Source organism: Equus przewalskii, chromosome 7 (genome assembly GCF_037783145.1).
Source record: "Equus przewalskii isolate Varuska chromosome 7, EquPr2, whole genome shotgun sequence".
In the NCBI taxonomy this organism is placed as follows: domain Eukaryota; kingdom Metazoa; phylum Chordata; class Mammalia; order Perissodactyla; family Equidae; genus Equus; species Equus przewalskii.
In genome coordinates, this window is record NC_091837.1 from 23,266,337 (window position 1) to 23,291,676 (window position 25,340).

At 48.2% G+C, this 25,340-nt stretch overlaps 1 protein-coding gene across 23 annotated transcripts in view; it reads right to left on the reverse strand.

Moving 5' to 3' along the window:
* Window positions 1-1,526: 1,526 nt before the first annotated feature.
* KDM2B (lysine demethylase 2B) overlaps window positions 1,527-25,340 on the reverse strand; it is a 118,100-nt gene continuing 94,286 nt past the window's right edge. For 12 of the 23 annotated variants that reach the window (XM_070629035.1, XM_070629037.1, XM_070629038.1 and 9 more), the window contains 11 exons: window positions 22,939-23,163; window positions 17,859-18,002; window positions 16,596-16,682; window positions 16,164-16,424; window positions 15,854-15,967; window positions 15,153-15,191; window positions 14,330-15,009; window positions 13,182-13,345; window positions 12,932-13,093; window positions 12,000-12,218; window positions 1,527-2,846 (listed from right to left, as the gene is read on the reverse strand). In XM_070629035.1, coding sequence (XP_070485136.1) covers window positions 2,665-2,846; window positions 12,000-12,218; window positions 12,932-13,093; window positions 13,182-13,345; window positions 14,330-15,009; window positions 15,153-15,191; window positions 15,854-15,967; window positions 16,164-16,424; window positions 16,596-16,682; window positions 17,859-18,002; window positions 22,939-23,163 — 2,277 coding nt within the window. In that variant the 3' untranslated portion in view covers window positions 1,527-2,664. Of the gene's footprint in view, window positions 2,847-11,999; window positions 12,219-12,931; window positions 13,094-13,181; window positions 13,346-14,329; window positions 15,010-15,152; window positions 15,192-15,853; window positions 15,968-16,163; window positions 16,433-16,594; window positions 16,683-17,858; window positions 18,003-22,938; window positions 23,164-25,340 lie in introns of all 23 variants that reach the window. The other 11 variants (XM_070629034.1, XM_070629046.1, XM_070629036.1 and 8 more) reach the window with 1 other exon arrangement.

The window sequence follows — 25,340 nt, forward strand, 5'->3', positions numbered from 1 at the left end:
CGGTGTCTTCCTTTGTAAACCTCAGGTTGCCTAGAGGAGGGGGGCTGGAGCTTCTCTTCTTTTCTGGGCTAAAAAGCTGCCATCTAACAGAGGAAGCACTCCCCCTGGTTTATGGTCCTTTCATTACTTTGTCAGATATAGTGTGTGGGCTCAGAGCAGCTGTTTGCAAGCATCTAGCTTAGCCTGGCCTCATCTAAAGCTTATTTGAAAAAAAAAAATAGGTGTGTACAGTCTGTGTACTAGGGTGTAATCTTAACTGGCTTGTTGAGTACACTTCAGGGGAGCTCATCTGTGACCACTGCACTACCCCAGCCTACCTCGAGCCTGGAGAGACACTGTGTCTTGGCTCTGTGGTGTGTCCCTAGGGAAGCTGTGGCTCCCCAGCCCTGGCGGCCCCTCTTTCGCCCCCTCTCTCGGCAGACCTCTATGCTCCCAGAAACGTTACAGGAGAAAGAGGGCCCTCTAACCCCGAGGACTGGTCACCCGGAAACCACTATTACCCTTAAAAACAGTTCCCAAGGAAGAGGATGCCTTTACTGGATGGCAGGGTAACTCTTATTTCGAGGTTCAGAGAACTCCGGCTGCCAAGAGAACCGAAACTTGGCCTCTTGTGGGGGTGCTCCATGATGAACAATCAGGCTTGCAAAGGTAAGCCGCATTTTTATAAATAAACCACAGAGTGTTAAACCAATCTTACTTCTGTTAAGTACATCTCCTGAGTTAAATTCCGAGGTGCAACAGCTTCAGATGTCTCCAGTTTGAGTCAGAAAGGATCTCTGTATCTAAATTAACAGAAAGTACGAACCTAGATGGAATCTCAAACTGTTTCACTATGGCAAAAAAAAAAAAAAGGGATAATATGAAACTACTATTAGCAGGAAAGTCTTGTCCCATGAGACTAAAGTCTTATGTTGCTATTGATTATTGAGGAAGTTGAGTTATCTTCTCCATTTTCAGAGCAGTTGTTTCTGGATATGAGTATGATGCTGCAGGGCCCTGTCCTTAGAAAAATTCTGTGATCTAAAATTATGTCTGTCTGGTTTCTGTCTGCCACCTGGGGAAGTCACCTCATAACCAAGTGCCTCCAGCCACCCCAGGCCAAGGCTACCAAGCACAGGATAGCAATCCTTGAGTTGCCTCCAATGGGAGGTTGAGGAAACGGACCCCCTGCTCCCCTTTGGCAGTGGAAATGCCAAGTGGCCACAGAAGGTATTTTATATAGATGTGGTCAGAGGCACCCAAACAGGGAAGCCACCCTCTCCCTTAAGGCATCTGTACCTGATTCCTACAAGAGGCCATTTGTGTGGCACAGTTCTTTCCCATTACCTTTATTAGCCATGAACCCTAAGATCTCTTTCTGAAGATGGGAAAAAAACATGTACCAAGGGGCTGCTGCATTTCTGAGATGAAGGAGAAATTATAGCTTGTTTGGCTTCACAACAACGTAAACTAGTGTTGAGACTGCGCCTCTGGACTTTCCAAATTTCTAGTCTACTTCTAGAACAGAAACCCTCAAAGTCCAAGAGTCTTTTTTTTGTACAATTGTTTATACAAATTCAACAAAGGTAAAACTGCATCTGGGAAGGTCTCGGAAAACAACACCTTACAACAATGGCACTTATGAAGGCATAACTTTACAACTAGGAAAAAGCCATGTTCTAAACCTTAAATGAGAACTCAACTCACACTTCAAAGGAGAGAAAAAAGGAAAAGAAAGGCTATGTTGGATCATTTATTCTACTTCTTGACTCACTGTATAAATTAGCTGTATGTAGAGTACAAGAGCTCATGCTGGAGCAAAACCCTCCTGAGTGCAAAGGCTGAATTCTGAATTTTAAAATTTTGAGAAAAAGGTAAATTCTATACAGAGGAAACTTGGCAAAGTGTCTTACTTCAACTATAATTTACATATATCCACAACATGCTTATGTAACTTCTTGACATACGAAGCAGGCTCCCAACCGCCAGTTACACATGCTCTTAACTGGAAGGTCTTAGCCTGCTCTGCCAGATCTGGGCACGTGTTAGATGGATTATTTGTTGGTGAAGTACAGGTTAAGTTCTCTCCTACCTTAAGAAAACCAGGAAAGTTGGCAATCTCAAAACAATAAAAACACTGGTATGCATTCAAACCTTGCATAAATAACTTTTAAACAATTTGTACAAAAATAGTTCTGCATAATGTAAGATGTAACAAAACCAAACAAACAAACAAAACAAATATGTCAAGGCGGCAAATGTGGTGTGTGGTCCACTTTATGCTGACACCAAAAACCTCAGAGTTGCAAGGAATGAGGTGTCCAAAACAAAAACACCACCACCAAAAAAACTCCTAAGCTCATGCTTCAGTAAGAGAAATTCTCCAGAGTTCATCCTCCTCTCCGATGGGAATGTCTTCTTGGTAAAGGCCACCTTAGAAATGGTCCAGAAAGCAGTGCAGTTACGATTCAGAAAGACCAAAGGAAAGTGTCCAGCTCACTCATCCCCAAACGGGTGGTGGAACAGCTTCTCCCTCGGCAAGACTTGCAAAATGGAATCGTTCTGTGGTCTGTAGTTCCAAGTTCCAAATTGAAAATAAAAGCCCTAGTTTCTGCAAAGTCTTTCACCCTCCCCTGCCACATCCCCGCCCCCCACCCACCCCGTATTTACATAATTGTCCTTGGACTAACTCAGTTTTTGCAGGAGTTTTTCTTCCACTTGCCCGAACTGGACACTCACAGACATTTCAGCTATGAACTGCTCGCAGCCTTCCTTGGTCACTTGCTTGCAGTACCTTAGGTCAATATGACAGATATTTCCACAGCGTTTGAAGAAGGACAGGCACTGGTCAGTAACCTTATTGCAGTCTGCAGAGAAGAGGAAACAGCATGAGGTGCAGGAAGCACGGAGCCCAAAGGCCCCCCACCCCCACCCCCAGGCACTCAGCAATGGAGAGACCTCTTGCGCATTTACCAGCCCCTGGTGCCCTAAGGAAAACTACTTGCTTCAAAGCTTTCTTCAAATGGGTAATGGTTTCATCTACCAATTATAAAGGTTAATATATGCTCGAAAAGCAGGAATACTGTTCCAAGTGAAATCATTTAGCATCTTACTGCATAGCCGCCTCTTTATATGTATATACTCTCACATCAACAGGTCTCCTGTCTGTGTTGTTTTACAAAGACAGGATCACACGATATGTTAAATTGCTTGCTTTCCCCGTCTAGTATATTGGTGATGAATACCTCTCTATGCACATTATTGTGCATTTATGCATCTGCTTATTCCCTTCAGATAATCCCAGGGGAGAAGGGCTGGGTGGAGTGAAAACATCTGTAAGGTCATCCTGGCATCCTTTTTGCTCACGTGGGCACCAGCACTGTTGAGCAGGGCACAGCATGAAGGCTAGCCCTTTACTGAATGTTCCCCTGAAACTTATGCAGAGGACCAATGTGCTAGAAGGGGCTGGAGAGATTGTCTACAGAGAGCAAAACCAGAATTCAGCATCCTTCATCCTGCCGTCACCTGCAGGCTCACTCTTCAACTGTGTGTTTCTATCAATTTGTCCTTTGCTTTTATCATCATCTTTTCTTTTAGAACTGACTCTACAGTCAACTGGCTTCAATAACAGTTAGCATGCAACTGAGGCTCAGAGCCCCCACTCTGGGCCAGATGAGTAATTCCTTCGCTTCAATGGCATTCAACTTGAGGCCTCTGCGTGTCATCACTAGTATCTGCACTTTCCTTTTATTAAATTAAGTAGGAATAAAAACAGCAAGGGCAGGGGCTGGCCCCGTGGCCGAGTGGTTAAGTTCGCGCGCTCCGCTGCTGGCGGTCCAGTGTTTCGTTAGTTCGAATCCTGGGCGCGGACATGGCACTGCTCATCAGACCACGCTGAGGCAGCGTCCCACATGCCACAACTAGAAGAACCCACAACGAAGAATACGCAACTATGTACCGGGGGGCGTTGGGGAGAAAAAGGAAAAAAAAAATAAAAAAATCTAAAAAAAAAAAAAAAAAAAAACAGCAAGGGCAAACTGCAAGAACGCAGATAAGGCCTGTGCTAGCTCCATACCATCAAAGTCCCTGCAGGTTAGGAGGTGATATAAGGAAGTCAAGTCATAGCACCACACGAGTCACCAAGGAACTGACTACTTTATGCCAGGAGCTCCTTTGAAACAAGCTCCTCAGGTCAGCACAAAATGTTAGCACAGACACGCGCAGATTTTTGGATGCCCATTTCAGACAGCATAAATACAACCCAATCTCATAAAGGCAGTAGGAATTCATGAATTTGGAAGAAGTGGTGATGGAGGCCTGTCTGCATCACAGGCATTGCCACTAACAAACGAAGCCCAGGCAGTTAGTTGGGAAAAGTGACAAGGATGCTGACAAAGAGATGCTTTGAGGATAAGACCTCAGTTTTTCTAAGAGTATTTCTTAACCTTCTAATTAATCCCTCAAATACTTCCCCACAAATGGCTGATCCTTTTTATAATCTTACTGCAAAAAGTCAAGCGATGAAGGATGTTGTACAATGCTATCATACAATTCAGAAAAATCATGCCCCCCAAAACTCAATACTTGATTCATTCTAAGTGCAAACAGGATAGGGATGATTTTGCTGACATAATAAAATAAACTTACTGCCATATATTTCTGTTTCATTTTCCACTCTTCACTATTACACATAGGCCCTGTACTGAACAGGCCTTTTTCTCGTATCAATTGTCCTTGGATATAGCACGAGTGTTCCAGCACTGGCCATGTGACCATACTCCTCCACAGGCGGCAGCACCGTTTAAGCTGACTGCAGGGAGGTCTAATGTATGCCAAAACTGTCTGCCCCAAGACACCCTGGCTAGGACTCCAGGTCACACTTCACAGGAAGTATTGCCTCAGTGTAAGAGGTAACCGCCAGGACACCCTGGAGGTCCCCTCAGCCACCCAACAGCCACGGGCACGACAGCGCACCAGCTAGATGGTGAGTTCTCCAGGATGGAGGTGCCCGCTCTGGAGCATGAAGGCACTGAGGGACCTGAGCCGGGTCCTGCTGCAGGGAACTGGGAGAGTGTCTCAGGGCAAGAACAGCCCTGAGCTGGTGACGGAGGCGGGCCTAGAAGCAGGGGAGAGCAGAGGTGGATCTGAGTGGGGAACGAGAGACACTGGGAATTGAACTAAACAGCACTCTCTGGAAGGCAGGTGAGGAGCTTGCAAGGGGAAAGGTAGTAAAGCTGGAAGATTCTGAGGAATGACCTAAAGCAGGCCAGTGGAGGGGCGTGCCAGGAGTCCAGGGTCATTCCGCCACGTGCATATGCCCTGTGAGCACCAGTTCCACTGCTGGGAACACATGCCAAAGATGAGCACAATTATGTCATATCAGCAGGAGACATACAAAGTACATAACCAGCACCTATGAGCTTTTCTTGCCAAAACTGTCTAATCAGAATCCAAGCAAGCTTCTGGACCTAACTGGCAGTTTACAGGAAATACAGGGGATCAAGTACAAGCTAAAGGACACATGGAACCAACAAACAAATCCTGAATGTGAGAAAACATGCTGGGATACTTCAAAAGGTCAACGTCAGGGGGTAGAAAGCCTAGAGGGACTGTTGTAGGATACGAGAAATTACATTTGGTTGTTTTAACTCTTTAATTTTTTCCTTTGGTGTTGACAGTGCTCTCGTAGTTATGTGGGGAAGATGGCCTTATTCTCATGAAATGAGGGCTGAAGTATCTAGAGGTATTCAGGGGTTTAAGTGTCACAATGTTTACAACTTTCAAATGACAGCAAAAGAAAAAAAGGTCCATATAGAGATGAAGCACATGCAGCAGAGGACACAGCTGTTGCGTCTAGCAGGAGGATGTGCGTTCGTTATACCATTCTTCCAATTCTCCTATGTTTGAAAATGTTCGAATTATAAAACTGGTGGTGTGGAGAACATCATGGATAGGCCCATGATGGGTTAGTAAACAAAGACGTTTTTCCTCGTCTGTTTAATAATGAAAAAATAGACGTCCAAAGAAAGGAGAAGAAGGATTAAGAATTACAAATCTGAAACAATGTGGCCTATCAACACAAACTCCTACCTCACAACACAATAAATTCTAGACAGATCAAAGCACTGAATTAAAAAAATGATACTTATGGAAAGGAAGAAGTAAAATTATCTTTGCCAGCAGATGACATCATCTTATGAAATCCTGAAGGTTCCACACACACACACAAAGTAATAAATGAATCCAGCAGAGCTGTAAGATACTAAATCAATACACAAAAATCATTTCCATGTCTAGCAATGAACAATCTGAAAGAAAATTAAGAAAATAATTCCATTTACAACAGCAGCAAAAAGAATAAAATACTTGGGAATAAATTTAATGAAGAAAGTGAAAGATTTGTATACTGAAAACTAAAAAACATTGCTGAAAGAAATTAAAGATCTAAATAAATGAAAAGACATTCCATGTTTATGAAGTGGAAGACTTCATATGGTTAAAATGTCAATACTACCCAGAGCAATCTACATATTCAATGAAACTGCTATAAAGTACCCACAGCGTTATTTGCAGAAATAGAAAAATGCATCCTAAAATTCATGTAGAAATTTAAGGGACCCTGAATTGCCAAAGCAATCTTGAAAAAGAAAAACAAAATTGGAGGACTCATACTTCCTGATTTCAAAACTTACTACAAATTCAGAGTGTTGTTACTGGGATAAGGATAGACATATAGACCCAATGGACTAAAATTGAGAGCCCAGAAATAAACCCTTGAGTGGTCAAATGATTTTTGACACGGTACCAAAACAATTCAGTGGTGAAAGACAGACTTTTCAACAAATGGTGCTGGGAAAAGTGGATATCCACAAGCAAAAGAATGAAGTTGGACCCCTTAAGCTCACACCATATAGAAAAATTAACTAAAAATAATTCAAAGATTTAACATAAATCTGTTAAAGAAAACAGGGAAAAATCTTCATGACCTTGGATTTGTCAATGGTTTCTTAAACTTGACACCAAAAGCACAGGCAAGAAAAGAGGAAAGAGATGGAATTCATCAAAATTAAAAACTTTTGTGCAAAGGACAGCCCAGGGTTTCGCCGGTTCAGATCCTGGAACATAGCACCACTCATCAAACCATGCTGAGGCCGCGGAAGGACCCACAATTAAAAATATATACAACTATGTACTGGGGGGCTTTGGGGAGAAAACGGAAAAATAAAATCTTAAAAGAAAAAAAAAAGACAATACACAGAATGGGAGAAAGTATTTGCAAATCATGTACCTGATAAAGGATTAATATCCAGAATATATAAAGAACTCTTACAACAACAACAAAATAACCCTTTAAAAAAGTGGGCAATGGACATGAATAGATATTTCTTCAAAGAAGATATACAAATGGCAAATAAGTAGATGGAAAGATGCTCAGCGTTACTAATTATTTGGGAACTGCAAGTCAAAACTACATTGAGATCTTCACACTCATTAGAATAGCTATGATAAACAAATAAACAAACAAATCTCAGAAAATAAGTGTTAGCAAGGATATGCAGAAATTGGAACCTTTGTGCACTGTTAGTAGGAATGTAAAAATGGTACAGCCACTCTGGAAAACAATATGGTATTTCCTCAAAAAAAATTAAACAGAATTACCATATGATCCAGCTAGTCCATTTCTGCATATATACCCAGAAGAACTGAAAGTTGGGACTCGAACAGGTATTTATTTGTACACCCATATTCACAGCAGCATTACCCAAGTGTCCATCAAAAGATGAATGGATAAACAAAATTGGTATATACATATAAGAGAATACTATTCAGCTTTAAAATGGAAGGAAATTCTGATACATGCTACACCACAGATGAACCTTGAAGACATTACGCTAACTAAAATAAGCCAGTTACAAAAAAACACAGCTCCTGGATGATTCTACTTATATGAGATTCCGTGGGAGTCAAACTCAGAGACAAAAAGTACAATGGTGGTTGTGAGGGGCTGGAGAAAAGGGGGAACTGGGGAGCTATTTTTTAGAGGGTTGAGAGTTTCTGATGCAGTGAAGAAAAGTTCTGGAGGTGCACGGTGGTGGTAGTTGCACAACAACGTGAATGAACTTAATGCTATTGAACCGTACCCTTAGAAATGGTTAAAATGGGCAATTTTATGTGTATTTTGCCACAATAAAAACTTTTTTCTTTTAATCTTGGAAGGTGGAGAGGAGGTAACAATTTAGCAAACTTGAGAAAGCTTAACCCTAAACTGGCTGAAGGGAAAGCAGAGAAGCAGTTAGTCTACAAAACACCCCAAAGGTTCAAGCAATAGAAGCAATGGGGACATTGGAAGTGGGGCTAAAGATGGGGTTAGAGACAGGACTGGTTGAAAATCTGTTTAAGGAGCGATGAGACAGCCAGACTCCCTCCCCAGCTGGAGAGGAGTTTTAGACTCTGATGGGTAAGAGAAAAAGTCTCTGGACCAGACGCCATCAGGCACTGTGGAAGGTAGGGGCACCCACTGAAAAACGGGGGCTACAGGGAAACTTACCTGCTGACTTTCGAGACCCCCCCCCGCAGCCTCTTTCCTCTGCCAAGCCCTAGAACACGGGCAGCCTGGCATGCACTCTTCAGCTGGGAGGTCAAGGAGAGTCCTTCTGACAACCCTGACCAGCTTAAGAGGAAAGACGGCAAGATCTCACATCTGGGTTTCCCCAAAGGAATGAGCCACGCCGACCACATGACAAGTGACGTCTACAGCAGACCAGCTCCAGTGTGTGCCCAGAGCCTCCAATCACCCTCGAGTGGAAAACCGCGCACTGACACTCAGTCCACTAAATCTGAGGAGGCCTCTTATGAGGGCCACTAACTACATTTGAAGCAAACAGTCTACGCAAGGAGAATAAAATAAAACTATCAATATCCTCAGGATGGACAATATCTTGATCCAAGAAACAAGAACAGGCCACTCTACAAAAGTTCAGAGAACAGAACACAGCTGTAAAATTAGAAATATAGGTTGAACCATATGAAACTGCCAGTATTTGACTGTTATTGAATTACATAAATAGCAGCTGCATTTGGTTCAACCTAACATGACAGCAGAAATGAAAAACTGACTACAGTCAGGCGTCACTTAACAACAGGGATATGTTCTGAGAAATGTGTCCTTAGGCAATTTCATTGTCGTGCAAACATCATAGAGCATACTTACGCAAACCTAGACAGTACAGCCTACTACACAGCTAGGCTATATGGCATAATCTCATGGGACCACTGCCGTATATGCAGTCCATTGTTGACTGAAACGTTATTATGTGGTGTGTGACCATATATGAATTGTGTGATCAAGTGGAGGAAAACTTCCAGAAAATAGAACAAAAAGACACAAAGGTGAAAAACAGGAGGAAAAAAAGGTATCAGAGGACTAGTGGAGAAAGAGAAACAGAATTTCCCAGAACTGCAGGACATACGTTTCCAGACTGAAAGAGTGAAAAGGCTCATATGCATGTGGTATGGGTGAATATACATTCAAACCAAGGCTCATCATCAAAAACTACAGGAAACCAGAGACAAAGAGAAAACAGATTCACTGAAGGACGAAGAATGAAATGGTTTTGGACTTTGACTCTGCAAGGCAGAAGAAAGAGGAGCAATGCCTCCCACTTTCTGAAACATTATGGTTCCCACACTAGGATTCTATATCCAGCTAAGCTATCAACTCAATGTGAGGGTATAATAAAACCATTTTTGGACATACAAGAAACAGAAGATGTCCTCCAGCAGATCAGAGATCCAAGAAAGAAGATATGAGACAAGGAAAGAGGGGACCCTACACAAGACACAGACCAATGAAATTCCCAGGACGGTGGGAGAAAGTCCCAGGATGGCAGCCATACAGCAGGCAGAGACAGCCAGTTCAAACACAGGCAGGAGCCCAGAAGGAGAAAACAGAAGGGGAGGAAAAGAAATCCAGAAGGGAGGGCTCTACAAAAACTGGTTGGGATCTAATGATTTTGTTTGGGGAAAGAATAGTATTCAAGTCTGTTGTAAAATCTGCTTAGAGACTAAGCAAACAAAAATGAGACAATTATTGACTCTAGGAAAAACAAAAAAAACTTTGCAAGAAAGGAAACTTACTCATGATATACTATTTGGCTCAACAATGGACAATACTTACACGGCCAGAATAAGGTAAATAATAGTGATGTAACCACAAATTGGAAAGATGGAGGGAAAAAAAAGAGGAGAGTAAGAGGATGTAAGAATAGCCATCCTTGTGTTCCACGTAGGAAGTTAATAAATACGGAATGTCTGAATGCAAAAAAAAAAAAAAATCAAGAAATAGCAATGTAGGCTCACAATTGGAAAATGTGCAAGAAAACGCTGGAAGAACTCAAGAGTTGAAGGTGGGGGCCTCCGGGGGTGGGGAGAGACAGGCAAAGAGCTGCCTTGGGCACCCAGTACATATTCCGACAATGAAATGCAACCTGGATAACTAGGCTAGACAAGCGCGACTTCACACTGTCACTAGACCAGATCCTCCAACCAATTCAAGGATCCTGAAACTGTCAACTGTCGACCATTTTGTGGCACAAACTCATTTTATCATTAACCCAACTAGTTATACCGATGGGAGGGGAAAACACTTTCAAAAGAAATGAATCTAGATGAGACTGGGCTTAGAGATTTGCCTCCATCTACTTCACAGTCTTAACAAGAATGTAGAGATCTATAGGTACTGAGACGAAAAGAAGACCTGAATGAATGAATTGTGGTGGAAAACAAAATGCAAAAGATGAGTTACACAAACACACATAGACATCATGGATTGCACTGCAGGGAAGGGGAGTATATATTGGGATCTCTGCCTCACATAGATAATAACTAAATTAGAACAAGTAAAAAGAGTTCATATAATACCAAGCATTTAGAACAAGATGCCACCCAAACCCTTCTCTGCAGGGCAGCCCCAGCATCAATTCAAGACCATGAGCTGAGCCTTGGGCTGGGATCCTGGTGAAACCTCACTTCTGCATGGCTCTCTGTTTTCTGCCTCCATGGGGTGGGACAACCCCCAGCATCAAAACTCCCTGAGAAGGAGGGATGGCTTCCTAGGCACCTAGTGCAGAATTATCTCATAGCACTCAAACCTCCCCACTCCCGCCTGACTGCGGCATGGTTAACAGGAAGGCGTTTATCTATCAGGCATGACCGTGGGATGCAAAGAGAGGCATACAACGAGACAGCATGTGAATCCTGATGAAGCAGAACATCAGACTGGACCGTGTCAAAAGCTAGTTTAAATGACGGAAGGGTGTCCTTTATTACTCGGTAATTTCTGGGGGGAAAAACATTTTTTTCTTTGGTTTTGTCCAAATCTTATATGCCCAATCCAACCATCCTAAGCTATCAGACCAAAACCAGGTTAGATGGGCTGAGCGTGGGCAGCATTGCCTCTGTCCACCTCAGTGACGGTCATGCCCCCAAGTCCTTAAGAACCGACTCCAGCCTCATCAGCAAGCGGAGGGAGAGAGGACTCCCTCACTGTCACTACGTAACAGACACATAACCATAAGGGCACCTAGTTTTGGGGTCGTCTTCTCCCCAAGAACAGGCCCCTTGATAGCAGGGTTAGGAGGAGTACACGGAACCAACAACAATGGCAGAAACCAAGCTGCCTGCTCCATCAGCTGAAGCCTGCTCAGCCTGGCCTTCCCTCACTGCCCACCACTCTCCCACACCCCGTTGCCAGGTGCAGGCCCGTCCACACCACCTGAAGCTTCCCTAGCCTGTATTTTGGGTCAGGAACCACTGCTATATGCTCTCAATGATACCAGCACTATTTTTTGGTAGCAATTATTACAAACCCAATATTTATTTAATGTATGTTTCCCCTCTAGATTAGGCTGTGTGTCTGTCTTGTTCACCGGTACGTCCTAGCACCTAACACTGTGACCTCCAATGAATGTGAAATTCCCAGCCTGTCCAACGGTGCTGGGCAGACGGGTGCCCCGACTGACCTGACAGGTTGATTTCGGTTAAGGAGTCTCGGGTGGTGGTGCCCACAGCAGTGAGCAGGTTGATGGACTGGTCGGTAACATGGTTACAGTAACTAAGGTGGAGCTTGGAGAGCAGGGGCATGTGGCGTATGATGAGCCGCAAGGAGGCGTCCGTGATGTCCAGACCTGCTAGACGCAGCTCCACGATGTTCCGGAGCTTGCTCCGATTGTCCATCTGACCTGAGGGGGCAGGCAGGAGAGGAGCAACATGTCAACCTGACTAGAGAGTTCTGATCACATTGACATGAAACTCTAAAAAGCCTACCAGCCAGATGTAACACTTGGGTTTCATTTAGCCATGAGTATTTCCCCCCAAAAATCAGAATTACTTCCAACATTTAAAAATCAGAAGATTCCACATCAAATTTTACACTTCTAGATTCTTGATAAATCAGAAGATCTAGAAACAGAGAGCCCACATTCTAACCAGCAGTACTTGGCCAACCAGAGCAGAGACAGCACGGCATCTCTGGATCACCACGGTTTCCTTATTTAAGCTACTGGCGAAGAGCAACAACCACCCCAACCCAACCTAGGAAGGCTCTGTCCTCCTGTAAGCCCCTGTCCAACCACACTGATCCCAACGTTAGTGAAGGCTTGAGGCCAGTGAAGGACAAATTAAGAGTAGTCAGATGCACACAGAGCCTCCAGGGTGGCATCTCGGGTGTGCAAAGGAGCCTCTGCCCTCTCTCAGATCACCTCTGTGCCTGAAACTGACTGAGAACACAACAGCTGGGCTCATCTCTGCACCCTCTAGAGAAGAGCTGAGGTCAGAGAAAGCTTGAGGATGTGCACCAGATGGGGTTTGAGTTGAAAACCAGATACAACAGCACAGCTGGGTCCCACCACCTCCATGTGACCCCCCTGGGCACACCCCGGGCCTGGCCTCTCACCTGGCCTGTTATCCGTGGGTGGGGACAGGAGATCCCGCATCTGGGCATCCTTTAGTCCTTCGACCCACTGGACATCCAGGGTCCGAAGCAAGGGACAACTGGAGCTACAGAGGGCTGAGACTGCGATCCACGAGCAACCCGACAGCACCAAGTCTCGGAGCCCTGGAGGGATAAAGAAGGGAGCAGCAGGTCAGGTAATGCACCCGAGCCCCCACTACTGCACATTTGGGGTCCCTGGCCCAGTGCTCACCAGGCAACCGGTTGATGAGCCAGCTCAGCTGTTTCTTGGAGATATTGGTCCAGCTGAGGTCCAGGGAGACAGGCTGTCGCCGAATGATGCCACTCAGCATCAGGGGCGTGATGGACTTGCAGTGGTTCAGGTCGATGCGGGTCCATAACCGCTTATCACAGCACCTGTGGGCCAGGCCCAGCAGAGGGGGCATTGTCAGAGCTGGAAGCTCACTTAGGGAGCCTCCTGCATGCCTGTGGTAACTCTCTGACGTACCAAGCTCAGGGGGAGGCTCCTTAACTCCACCCTCTGGACCCTTCTCTGTTTAGCTCTTGTCTTGCCTGCACCTGGGCACCTCTGCTCTGATTGCCATAGGGTCCCTGTGGAAGGTGCAGGCACTCGCTCTCCATTAAGCAGTTACTGGGAGCTTCATGTTGCTGACGCTGAAAGCTAAGCCACTGCTATTTCAAATACCAGCAGGGTCATCCACAGTGGAGAGGTTTCAGCAGAACTTCCAGAACACACAGACTAGGAAGAAGGACCTGGCCAGCCACTTCTGAAAAAATTGGCCAGGAAAACCCTATGAATAGCAGCGGAGCATTGTCTGGCACCGGAAGGTGAGAGGATGGCGCAAAAAAACCAGACAGGGCTCAGCTCTGCGGTCCACAAGGGTGCTAGGAAGTGCAAATGATTTGACCGCACCACCGACAGATTATTATGCCCTCTACACGCCGCATGTCAAAACCACCCTTTGAGGCAGGCATCGTGGCTGTTCACGGATGAGGGTAAGTAACTCGGCTGAGGCCAGAGCGCTGGGAAATATCAAAGCTGGGAGTGACACCAGAAACTGGCACTCTTGCTCTTAACCTTGGCTAATTTCTTAAGGAAAAGGACTCCACCCGGTCCTTAGTTCACCTTCCAAGGAGCTAAATCAGGAAAGCAAATAGGGTTCCCCTCTTCTGATAAGACCAGACTGACTGGATTGCTGGAGCCACCTGGAACTCTTTGAGGAAGATAATTAAAGCTGGACTGGACTTAAAAAGAAAGCATCATGAGTGACTCAGGTGGGGACACATGCCACCCCCGGTCTAGCCTAAGCCTTAGCCCAGAGCTTGACACAGGGCTGGTCCCTAAGTACGTCCCTGCCTGAGCTCAAGCAGCGCCCTCACCAGCGGTTCCAGGTCCTGCAGACCCGCATGCAGACACACAGGTCTTGGTGGCTGAGGTAGCTGAAGACGGCCATCCACACCTCCCTGTGCATGACGTGGGCCGCCCCATCATCCAGGGGCAGTGAGTCAGGTGGGGGGCTGATGGGGGGGGGCCGGATCACATGTCGCTCCATCTGGATGCACTTGGGTGGGGACACGGAGGGAGGGGGCCGGGAGATGACTCGGGGTGGGCTGCGCAGGCCAGGCCCCAGCTGGTGCCGCAGCTCCCGGGGCGTGCCGTTGAGCCCCTTGCTGAAGCGGTGAGGGCGCTCACAGAGGCCCAGGGGCCGCTTGGGCTCCTCATTCTCACTCTCGGGCTCCGACTTGATGGGCTGGTGGTTCTCGTTGGCCAGGCTATTCTCCGTCTTCTGGATTTCTTGGTTGAGCTCCTTGCTCAGCTCCTTGCTCAGCTCTTTGTTGGGGAGTCGCCGTTTCCGGCGTACCTTCACCTTCTTTTTCTCCTCTGGGCCCTCTGCCCCCTCGGTGCTGGGCCCGGCTGTGGGGGAGCTGGAGCGGGAGTGGTCGCTCTCCCTGGTCTTGGGGGGCGCCTCCGGCAGATCATCCTCTGGTTCCTGCTTGAAGCGCCGGAGAGGCTTGTTGGCCAGAGCCATCCGGTCCTCTGCGTTCTTCCAGGACCGCCGCTGGGGGTGGGGGGGTGGGGTGACAAGGGCAGGTAAGCCCCTAGGCTCAGCGCTGTTCCCACCTAGGCCTCCCCACCCTCTCCCTGACCCATTCCCAGGCCTGGGGTGAGAAGAGGGGAAAAGTGGGGAGGGGAAGCCAGTACCTTTTTCCTGAAAAGCTTATCTTCTTTGCCAGGTTTTAGCTGTCACAGGAAAGAAAGGATGCAGAGCTTGCTCCCAGGGTTGGTGAGATTTGGTCCCCTCTACACCCAACCCCACCATGAATCCACAGTCTCTAGTGTAGGGGCTGGAGGGTCACCTTCCCCGCAAATCCCATCTCCTCTGCTTTGACTGAGAGACGGGTAGGCCTTGCCTGCTGGTTTTAAGGAAAAAGCTGGAAGTGGAGGAGAGTGATCGAATTGTTCCCACCCAACTGACCTCCCCCTTGGTCAGACCCAGACATATGCAGTCGCCCATTCAGGTCAGACTTGGCCCTGGGAGCTAGTCCTGGAGGCAGGGCCTGCGGGATTCCCAGCCCAGCCTTAATGGCTAGAGCTGGGAAAAGATAACCGGGCGCCACCTCGTGGCTGATGCTGGAAGGGCCGGTGGGCGGAGCGGGGCCGCCGGGATCCTCCGAGGTTCCCCAGATCCAAAGGGCTTCCCCGCGGCAGCTTCAGCTTCCCAGGCCCCACGCCAGAATCACGAGCAAGCGATCTGGGACTGAGGCCTGGGAAGCTCCAGTGAAGAGGTGCCTCCCGGCGGCTGCGGCAACGGGTTGGAGGACCAGTGGGGCGGGGGGGGGGGGGGGGCGCCTGGGACTCGCAAGTCCCCGGGGCCTCCGGAGGGCGGGGCGACGTGGGAGCACCTGCTGCTGGAAGTAAGTGAGACTGGATCTCCACCAAGGGCTGAGGCTGCTGCCTAGAGGGGGCCTCGGCGAGAGGTGAGAGGAGGAACCGGGGGACGTTTGAAGCGTCGAGGCCTAAAGGGGTGGGAAGAGGAGTGACTCGCTGGTTTTCCCTCCTTTCCTTTGGGCCGAGCTCTCAGGACTTAGGTGACATGCTCAGGGCAGCCAGAGGCCAGAGTTCTCCCTGCTGCCCGTCCCGCCCCCGCCCCCGCCCAGGCATACCCAGGACCAGCCAGGCCACCCCTCACCATCAGCCCCTCCCAGTCCGTACTCGCTTGCGGCCACTCAGCTCTTGGGGCTTCTCGTATTTCCGTTTCCTCCGCAGGTGCACGTCGTCCGACTTTCGGCGCAGGATACCGTCAGGGGGCACCTTCTTGGGGTGCTCGTCTGACCTGCGCCGGGGCGCCTCCTCACACTCACTCCTCCGCTTGGCAGGCTCCTGTCCTTCCTTGTTGTCCCGGTTCATCTTCTGCTCCTTGAGCAGGGAGCCGGGCAGGTTTGAGGCATACTTAAAGCCAGGGCCACGCTTTTGCTTGTAGGCCAAAAAGAGAGAAGGGAAAAACAAACTGTATATCTTTGGACTTGCCCTTTCCCCGAGCCCGCAGCACCCCACCAGCCGACAATGCCAGGACAGGCTGGGTCTGGCAAGGCCAAGGTCCGCCCCTCCCGGGCTGACCCCTGGGACTTGGAGCGCGGCACTCACTTTCCCGGTCTTGCCGGCATGGTTACACTTTGGACACTCCCAGCAGTTTGGAAGCTCATCGTTGACCACGCCCTCTGACTCCTTAATCTGCAGGGACACGCGCCAGTCAGCAAGCAGGGAGGGGGCTGAAGAGGTCACCTCTGCCAGGAACATCAACACCCCCTCCCAAATGCCATTTCCATGCCATCTTTGGCCAAAAGAAAACAAGAGTGGTTAAGACAGGTGGCTCTGAATTCAGGCCAGGGTTCAAATCCTGATTTTCTAGCTCAGTAATCCTGGGCAAGTCATTCCATCCCCGTGGACCCGTGCCCTTGTCCATGGAATAGAGTCTGCCTATCTCACTGGAGTTCTGCCAGAATTCAACGTGATCACCTAGGCAAAGCAATTAGCTCAGGGCCTGGCACCCAGAAAGGACCCAATAAACTGCACTGAACTGGGTGTGAGCAAGTAAGGTGTGCTTGCCCCTGCCCTCTTGGAACTTCTGACCTGGGAGAGAGAGAAGTCACCAGGCGATTAAGACATGAAAGTCTGACTTCCAAAGCCAGGGAAAAATCATAGCACTCCCGTCAGAGTGGGAGGTGTGTGTGTAGAGGAGTGAGCATCAGAACAAACCCCCACCACCCCACAGAGCGAAGGGGATACTGCAGAGCTGAAGCACGGTGTGGGGCGGGGCCCACCCTGATCTCTCTAAAACACAGATGCACACAGGCTGACACCTGGGCTGACAGGGATGCGGCAGGTATGATGACATTCCCTAGGGACAGAAGGTATGTGCCAGGCCAGAGCAGTTTCTTCCTTTCAAAGGTGGAACCTGCTGTCTAAGACAGGCAGGCACAGCATGGCAGTCCCAAAGAGAAGGCAGCCCTGCCTTGGGCACACACAAGAACAGGAATGCAACTACCTGTTGCTACAGGACCTGCCCTCCCTTGGCCCAGGCCTTGTTTTCCCAGGAGCCCCGAGCCAGGAATCCAGTGAAGAGCCCAACCACCCGGTCTCTCCTTCTGGGAACTCTCTGTGGTTCTGCAATTTTGGGAGCGGGGGGAGGTGTGTTCATTCCCTCAAAGACACAGGTGGAAGGTCTGAGCTACTCCAGACTTTTCTTGCCCTTGGCTCATCGTCTGACACACAGAATACTCCAGACTAGGGGGTCCTCCAGGGAAGGAATCCAAGCGCAGCCACCAATCTCCCCCCAGCATCAATACCATCAGAGGCCATGGGTAGGGGTGTCAGGCAGCACAGCCAGATCCCTTAGGGGCCACTCACCTTAAGGCATCCAGGGTGGATGATTTCATTGCAGATGGAGCACTCCATGAGCATGAGGTTAAACTTGCCTTCTTCCTCTTCCACCGTGTCCTCCTTCCCTGCCTCGCCACATACTAGGCACACGGCGGTGTGGGGCAGCACTGGCTGGGGAGCAGGGAAGAGCAAAGAGAAGTCAGCAGGGGCCAGGAGCTCCGTGGGGAATGGGTCAAAGGCAATGAGCTGCTCTCCTCCAGCCTTCCAGGAGACGGCAAAGAACCAACCCAGGCACTGCCCTTCATTCATTCATATACTTCTCAGGCTACTATCTCCGTGTGCCAAGTACTAGTCTAAGTGCTGGAAATATAGCAATGCATAAGATAGATACAAACCTCTGCCATCGTGAGCTTACATTTTAGTGGAGGCAGACAAAATGAAGAACAATACAACGTATTAGACAGTGAAAAGGGATATGGAGAAAAACAAAGCAAAGAGGGCCAGGGTCAGAGGTGAGGGGTGGAAGGGGGGCTAATTTGAAATGTAGAAGATGGGGACTTCATATTTGAGGAAAGACCCGAAGGAGGTGGGGCGTGAGCTGAGCCCAGACCAGTGTGGGGCTGAGGCTGCATCTCACCAGCAGGTATCAAAGCATAGACTGTGGGCTCCGGGGTCCCCAAGATCTTTACAGGGGAGGTCTGGGAGGTTAAATCTATTTTCAGAATAATTCTGAGACTTCATTTGCCTTTTTCTTTGTGTTAACATTTGGTCTGGTGGGTGAAACCGCTGGCACATGTCAGGGCAGGGGCTCCACAGCACACTGGCAGTCACTGGCCACACACTTATTAAAAAGATTACCAGCTTCATTTAAGAATATCTTTGATGAAGCAGTAAAAATTATTAATTTTATTAAAACTCTGACCCTTGAGTACATGTCCTTTTAATACTCTGTGTGACAAAATAGGAAGTATGTATAAAGTACTTCTGCTATATACCACAGGACGATGGTTATCTAAATGGAAAGCGCTCACGTGACCAAGTAGTGAGCTGAATTGGCCACTTTCTCCATAGAACATCATTTTATTTGAAACAATGACTGATTAAAGAAAAAAAACTCATGGGTATTTGCATATTTTCTCAAAGACAAACAAGTGAGCTTGTCAGTTCCAGAAAAATAATTTATGGTATTTGTTACAAATAACAAAATTTGAACTTTCAAACAAAAATCAGAATTTTGGAAAACTTACATTAGCCATCACAAACTGGACAGCTTCCAAGGAATACTGAAAGACTTTTCTGACGAGATTGGTGGAGGTATTAACAAACATGGTGGTTGTTTTTTTTTTTTACATTGTATAACGCTATGTGCCAATATTTGGAAAATCTGTATAACTCATGAGCCAGTATTTTCCAAATGATGAATGCATGATGTTACAACATCACAGAGGAGCCAATGAGCTATTCCAGGGGCAAGAAAGACTAATGGGTTTTAATGTAACAGGATGCAAAGTCCGTTGATACAGTTTCAGATTCCACATTGCAACTAACCTTTAAGAAACTGCCACCTGTTGAGTTCTGGTGGAGTATCAGAGAAAAATACCCACGGATATCTGAAGAGCCTATTAAAATACTCCTCCCTTTTCCATCTATCTATCTGTGTGAGGCCAGATTTTCCTCATATAGTTCCTCCTAAACAACATATCACAAGAGAATAAGAGAAGCAGCTACGAAAATCTAAGTCTTTTCGAATGAACCAGATAAAAAAGAGATTTACAAAAACATCAACAATGCCATTCTTCCTATTAATCATTTTTGTTTTGGAGGATGTAGTTATTTCTCATAAAACTGTTACTTATGCTAACATGTAGTGGGTTTCCTGTTATTTTTAAATGCATTAAAAATATTTTTTAAATTTCTCAGTTTTAATTTTGAATACAGTAATATTAATAAATAACCCACACAGGGGCCGGCCCCACGGCCGAGTGGTTAAGTTTGCACGCTCTGCTTCAGCAGCCCAGGGTTTCACCAGTTCGAATCCTGGGCGTGGACAGAGCCCCGCTCATCAGGCCATGCTGAGGTGGCATCCCACATGCCACAGCTAGAAATACACAACTATGTACCAGGGGGCATTGGGAGAAAAAGGAAAAATAAAATCTTTAAAAAATAAATAAATAAAAATAACCAACATAGACAAAAGCTCTTTGAGGTCCTCCTGATTTTTAAGACGGTACTGAGATCACAGTTTAGAACTGATGGCCTAGGCCATACACTCCTTGAGGACGGGCCAGGCCACCTGGGGCAGGGGAGCACGGGGAGACTGAAGCTGGGGGTGCTGGGTGGGGAACACCCAGAGGCCAGAAGACGGTCTGTGACGGGGAGTGGTGGGTGGGCAGGGGTCGGAGACTGACTGAAACAAGTGAGGAGAGGCAGAAGCAGAGGTGAAGCTACTGCAGAGGAAACCGAGGTCTCGGCTAGCAGGCAGATGGCGCTGGACAGTGGGAAGGGATAAAGTCTGGGAAGGAAGCCTCTTGGAGGGGGCAGAGGGAAGGCTGGTTATGAGAAGAGGGAGACCCCAGCACATCAAGAGATAAGGGCCTGGAAAAGGAATAGAGGTGGACCTACATGTGTCAGGTGGATAAAATGTGGCAGGAAGAGCCCTAACAAAGTGGAAAGGCCAGCAGAGGAGTAAGGAACCAAGGGTCAGGCCAAGTCTGCATTTGCCATCAGGTCCAGAAGCCATGTCAAGTTGGAGAGAGGAGACATACGAAAGTGAGGTTCCCTTCGACCAACACTCACTGTGCCAGGCACCGGCCTAGGCACCAGAGATGCAAAGAACAGGGGACAGCAGAGACAGGTTTCCTATAACTGGGCCTGAGACACTAGGGAAGATAGAGGGGCTGGAAGAGAACATAAAGCTAAAGAGGAGACAGTTCTGGGTTACCGAAAAATGCCACGTTTTAGGTGACACTGTTCTCAAAATCAACAGTCCCTACAGACGACCTCTCTTAAATCCTGACAAAATGCAATGGGTCACCCGGACCCTCGCTCCAGAAAAATGCACATCAACACATGCGCACAGAGAAAACTCTGTATGTAATTTCAAGGGGGCTTTCAAATTCCCTGAAATCTATTCAAATGACCTGGGGTACAAGTAACAACTAAAAACACAAGCAGTGAAACTCACAAACTTCTGCACAGTAAAGGAAACAGAGTAAAAAGGCAACCTACAGAATGGGAGAAAATATGTACAGGCCATATATCTGATAAGGGGTTAATTATCCAGAACATATGAAGAACTCCTAGAGCTCAACAACAAAAATGCAAACAACCCAATTAAGAAATGGGCAAATGACGTCAAGAGACATTTCTCCAAGGAAGACATACAAATGGCCAACAAACATATGAAAAGATGTTGAACATCATTAATGTCAGCCAGATGTAAATCAAAATCATAAGGAGCTATCACTTCACACCCATTCGGATGGCCAATATCAAAAAACAGAAAATAACAAGTGTTGGCAAGGGTGTGGAGAAACTGGAATCCTTGTGCACCGTGGGTGGGAATGTAAAATGGAGCACCCTCTGTGGAAAATAGTATGAAGGTTCCTCAAACAATTAAAAAGAGAACTACCATGTGATCCAGCAATCCAACTCCTGAGTATAAACACAAAAGAATTCAAAACAGTGTCTCAAAGAGATATTGGGCACACTGATGTTCACTGCAGCATTATTCACAATAGTCAAGAGGTGGAAGCAATTTAAATGTCCGTTAACAGAGGAACTGATGAAGAAAATGGAGTATTTTACATACAATGGAATATTATTCAGCCCTTAAAAAGAAGGAAATCCTGTCACCTGCTACAACATGGATGAACCTTGAGAACATCATGCTAAGTGAAATAAGCCAGTCACAGAAGGAGAAATACTGCATGATTCCACTCATATAAGGCGTCTAAAAGAGTCACACTTAGAAACAGAGAGTGCAGTAGAAAGGTGCTGACAGGGGCTGGGGGGAGGGCAAGAGGAGCTGCTGTTCACTGGACATAGAGTTTCCACTTGGCAAGATGAAGAAGTTCTAGAGATCGGTTTGCACGACAACGAGCATACAGGTAGTACTACCGTACTGCACACTTAAAAACGGCTACGACGGTAAATTCTATGTTACGTGTTTCTGACCACAATTAGAAAAAAAAAAGGAAAAACAAAAACACCAGCAGTGTCTGCGTGGAGGGAGAGGCGGAAGGTGCCCCTGGGCTTGGAGGGGCAGCAGCGGCCAGGGAGAGTCTCACCCAACGCCAGGCTGGGCCTGCGGGGAAGCTCATCCCGGGTCAAGGGTCTGTCCCTCCTGCAGTGGCTGCTTTCCCATGGGAGAACGGAGATCACTATTCCCACAGGGAGGACCCTGGGGCTCCTGTGAGCAGTGCCTTAGGGAAGGCAGAGTGGGTGGGTGTGTGCAGGTGGAAGCACAGGCAGATGCCGGGACCATGCCAAGTCACCCGTCTGCATCCACTGCCGGTCCTGGGGCAAAGCCAGATATAAGGCTGTCTGCAGGGGTTGGCCAGCCTCTCCAGGAGGCCAGCTCCTGGGCTCCATAAATCAGTCCTCCTTATCTGGGGCAGTCCCCTCAGGAGGGCTACTGACCTTCCACCCAGACCTCTGACTTTGAAGGCAGGACAGGAAGGAAGGGAGGGCCTAGAACCGTCGTGAACTGGACCATAAATGTTGGCAACGGGGTCACAGACAGGACAAGCTGCCCTAACATCTTTAATGGCAGAGACTTCAAAGTACTCGGTCATCTAGGGAAGGAAGGAGTTCTAAGACCATCAGACTATCAAGAAAAAGGAGCCTGAGCACATGGCAGGACTGCCCCAGGACCTGCAACGTGGAATATGAAAACAGTACGAGTCGGAGCCCCCTTTCTGGGCAGACCAACAGGCAGATGAACAAACCAGCCTGGTGCAGAGGAAGGTGGGGTCTGGATTCAGGGGAGGGCCAGGGTCTGGGAGGAAGGAAGCGCTGCCACCTCCACTCCCGGGGGTGTAGAAGCGTGGGACCCTGCCGCATGCGGCACCCTTCTCAGGAAGGGGTGCCCCTCCGCTGCACTCACCGCGATGCACTGCCGCATAATGCAGCTCTGCTTCATCCGCCCGGGGCCCCCGAACTTCTTCATGTCCTTGCAGAAGTGGCACTCTCCGCACTCCGTCCGCAGGCAGGCCTCGCACTTGCGGCATCGCGTCCGGCGCCGGCGAGCTCCCGCCGTCGTCCGGTTGGCGGCCAACTTCACCGCGGAGGCCGGGCCCAGCTTCCCCTTGGGCCGACCTACCGCCCGGTTCTGCAGGAGAACACACAGGACGGTGAAACGGGAGGCTGCAGGGCTGGCCATACCCCAGGAGAGGGTGTTAGGGGTTGAACTGTGCCCCTCAAAAAGATATGTTGAAGTCCTAACCCCAGTACTTCAGAATGTGACCCCATTTGAAAATAGGGTCTTTATAGAAGTAACCAAATTAAAATAAGGTCATTAGGGGTAGGCCCTAATCCAATATGACTGGAGTTCTTATGAAAGGGGGAAATTTGGACACAGGCACAGAGGGATGGAATGTGAAGACACAGGGAGAGGATGGCCATGAGACTGGAGTGATGCATTCTACAAGCCAAGAAATGCCAAGGAAGTTAGCAAACACCAGAAGCTGGAAGAGGCAAGGCAGACTCCTTCCCTAGAGACCTCAGAGGATGCAGGGCCCCGCTGATGCCTTGATTTCAGACTGGTGGGCTCCAGAACTACGAGAGAACACGTTTCTGCTGTTTTAAGCCAGCCAGTTTGTGGTACTTCATTATGGCAGCCCAGGAAACCGACACAGAGGCACCTCTGCTCCTGATGGCAGCATGCTCTGGCTCAAGACCCCTCCGTGGCCCCCACACCTCAGGCCAGGCTCTGCTACCTGTGCTTCCCTGGAGAGGACCCAGTTGACACACTGCTTTCTTCTGGCAGCCCTCCCTGACCACCCTGCACTGGGTTCGGGGTGCCTCTTGTGGGCCCCCATCACAGCACTTATCACAACTGTCAGTTCTCCCGTGGCTCTTCCCTTTAACAGGGAGCTCAGCAAGGCAGTTATCAAGGGTGTCTTGTCACCACTGCCTCTCAACAAGGCGGCTGGCACATAGCATGTGTTCAATAAACCAAACAAACCCCAAGAGATGAGACAGTAACCTTAAGGAAACTTGACTTCTGAAACCTTCTCTAAATGGGATCCAAAAGCTTCTTTCTTTGTGACTCAAAGGAAAACAGAGATAGGCAGGTGAACAGAAAGTGATGCTAAATGCCAAACAGAGGATGCCAACAACAGGTCCTGCCCTGAGGTTCTTACATCCTGGCCACCAGCTCCAGAGCCTCTTGCAAACAAGGATCTGTGGTGGAGCTCCTGGGCCAGCTGTTGAGGATGCTGCCGGGGTCCCACATGCACCGGGGATCTGAAGTGGGAAGGACCAGGATGGTCGAGTGTGTCTTGTCTGAAGCACCTTTATGAGCAGCACGAGTCTGCTGAGAAATGGTTTGTTCATCTGTCAGGGAGACACACTACTCCCCTCAAAACTATCTGAGCTAATTGGCATCTAACGCTGAAAGCCCTTCTCAGCCAGTTCAACAACCTTCAGTCTAGGTCCAGCTTTTTAATTTTAGTTGCTTGTCAGACTCAGATCCCTAAACAAAATCCCAATCCTCTTGTTAGCTCCTGGGCCCAGACGTGTGGTTACTATGTACCGTAACAGTGAGGAGGGCCCTCCTGCCAGGAGGGCAACACCACAGGGGCTGCCGAGAAACTTATAACCACATCAGGAAGAAAAACAGTCCACCTTTTCCCGTGAATAAAGCCTCATCGTCATCCATTTTCTTCTGCAGTGCAGTGGGCCCTGCGGAAAAATCTCACAGACCCTGTCCCACACACACCTTTTGAAACTGACCCCTAAGTGGATCCTTCCCTCAGATTTATTTTCCCGACAGCCTGCAGCATTCAAGGAAACTGCAAAGTCTCTGGTGGCTGAGGTGCCCACCTCAGGAAGCTGGGCTGCCCTGGACCTTTATCCCGCTCAACTTGCTCTGCCCTCCAAGGAGGAGAGGGAGACGCGAGAGCCGGCTTCACTGGTCCACCTGTCCTCACCTCCCCCTGCCCTGACCCCATCGCTCCCACAAAGCCACTCCAGACTCACTCAGTCATGCCCACCCTCACCTCTGGGGCAGGCCAGCCCGCGGCCTTGTCATCAGGGAGGGCCCCATGGGCAGGCCTACACACCAACCAGCTGCCTGGGGGAAGGGGCTGCTCCAACACCAGTTATTCTTCCTTCAAGCAATGAAGGGTCTCACAGGCCTCCTCATACCAGTCCTTATACAACAGTGAGGTCTGGGGTGCCCCTTGTCATGCAGCAATAACACCTTAAGCGTGATAAATCGGCCCACACATCATGTACGTCAGTTCAGGCCAGGTCTTGCTGCCAGATGAGTAATGAAAAAAAAAG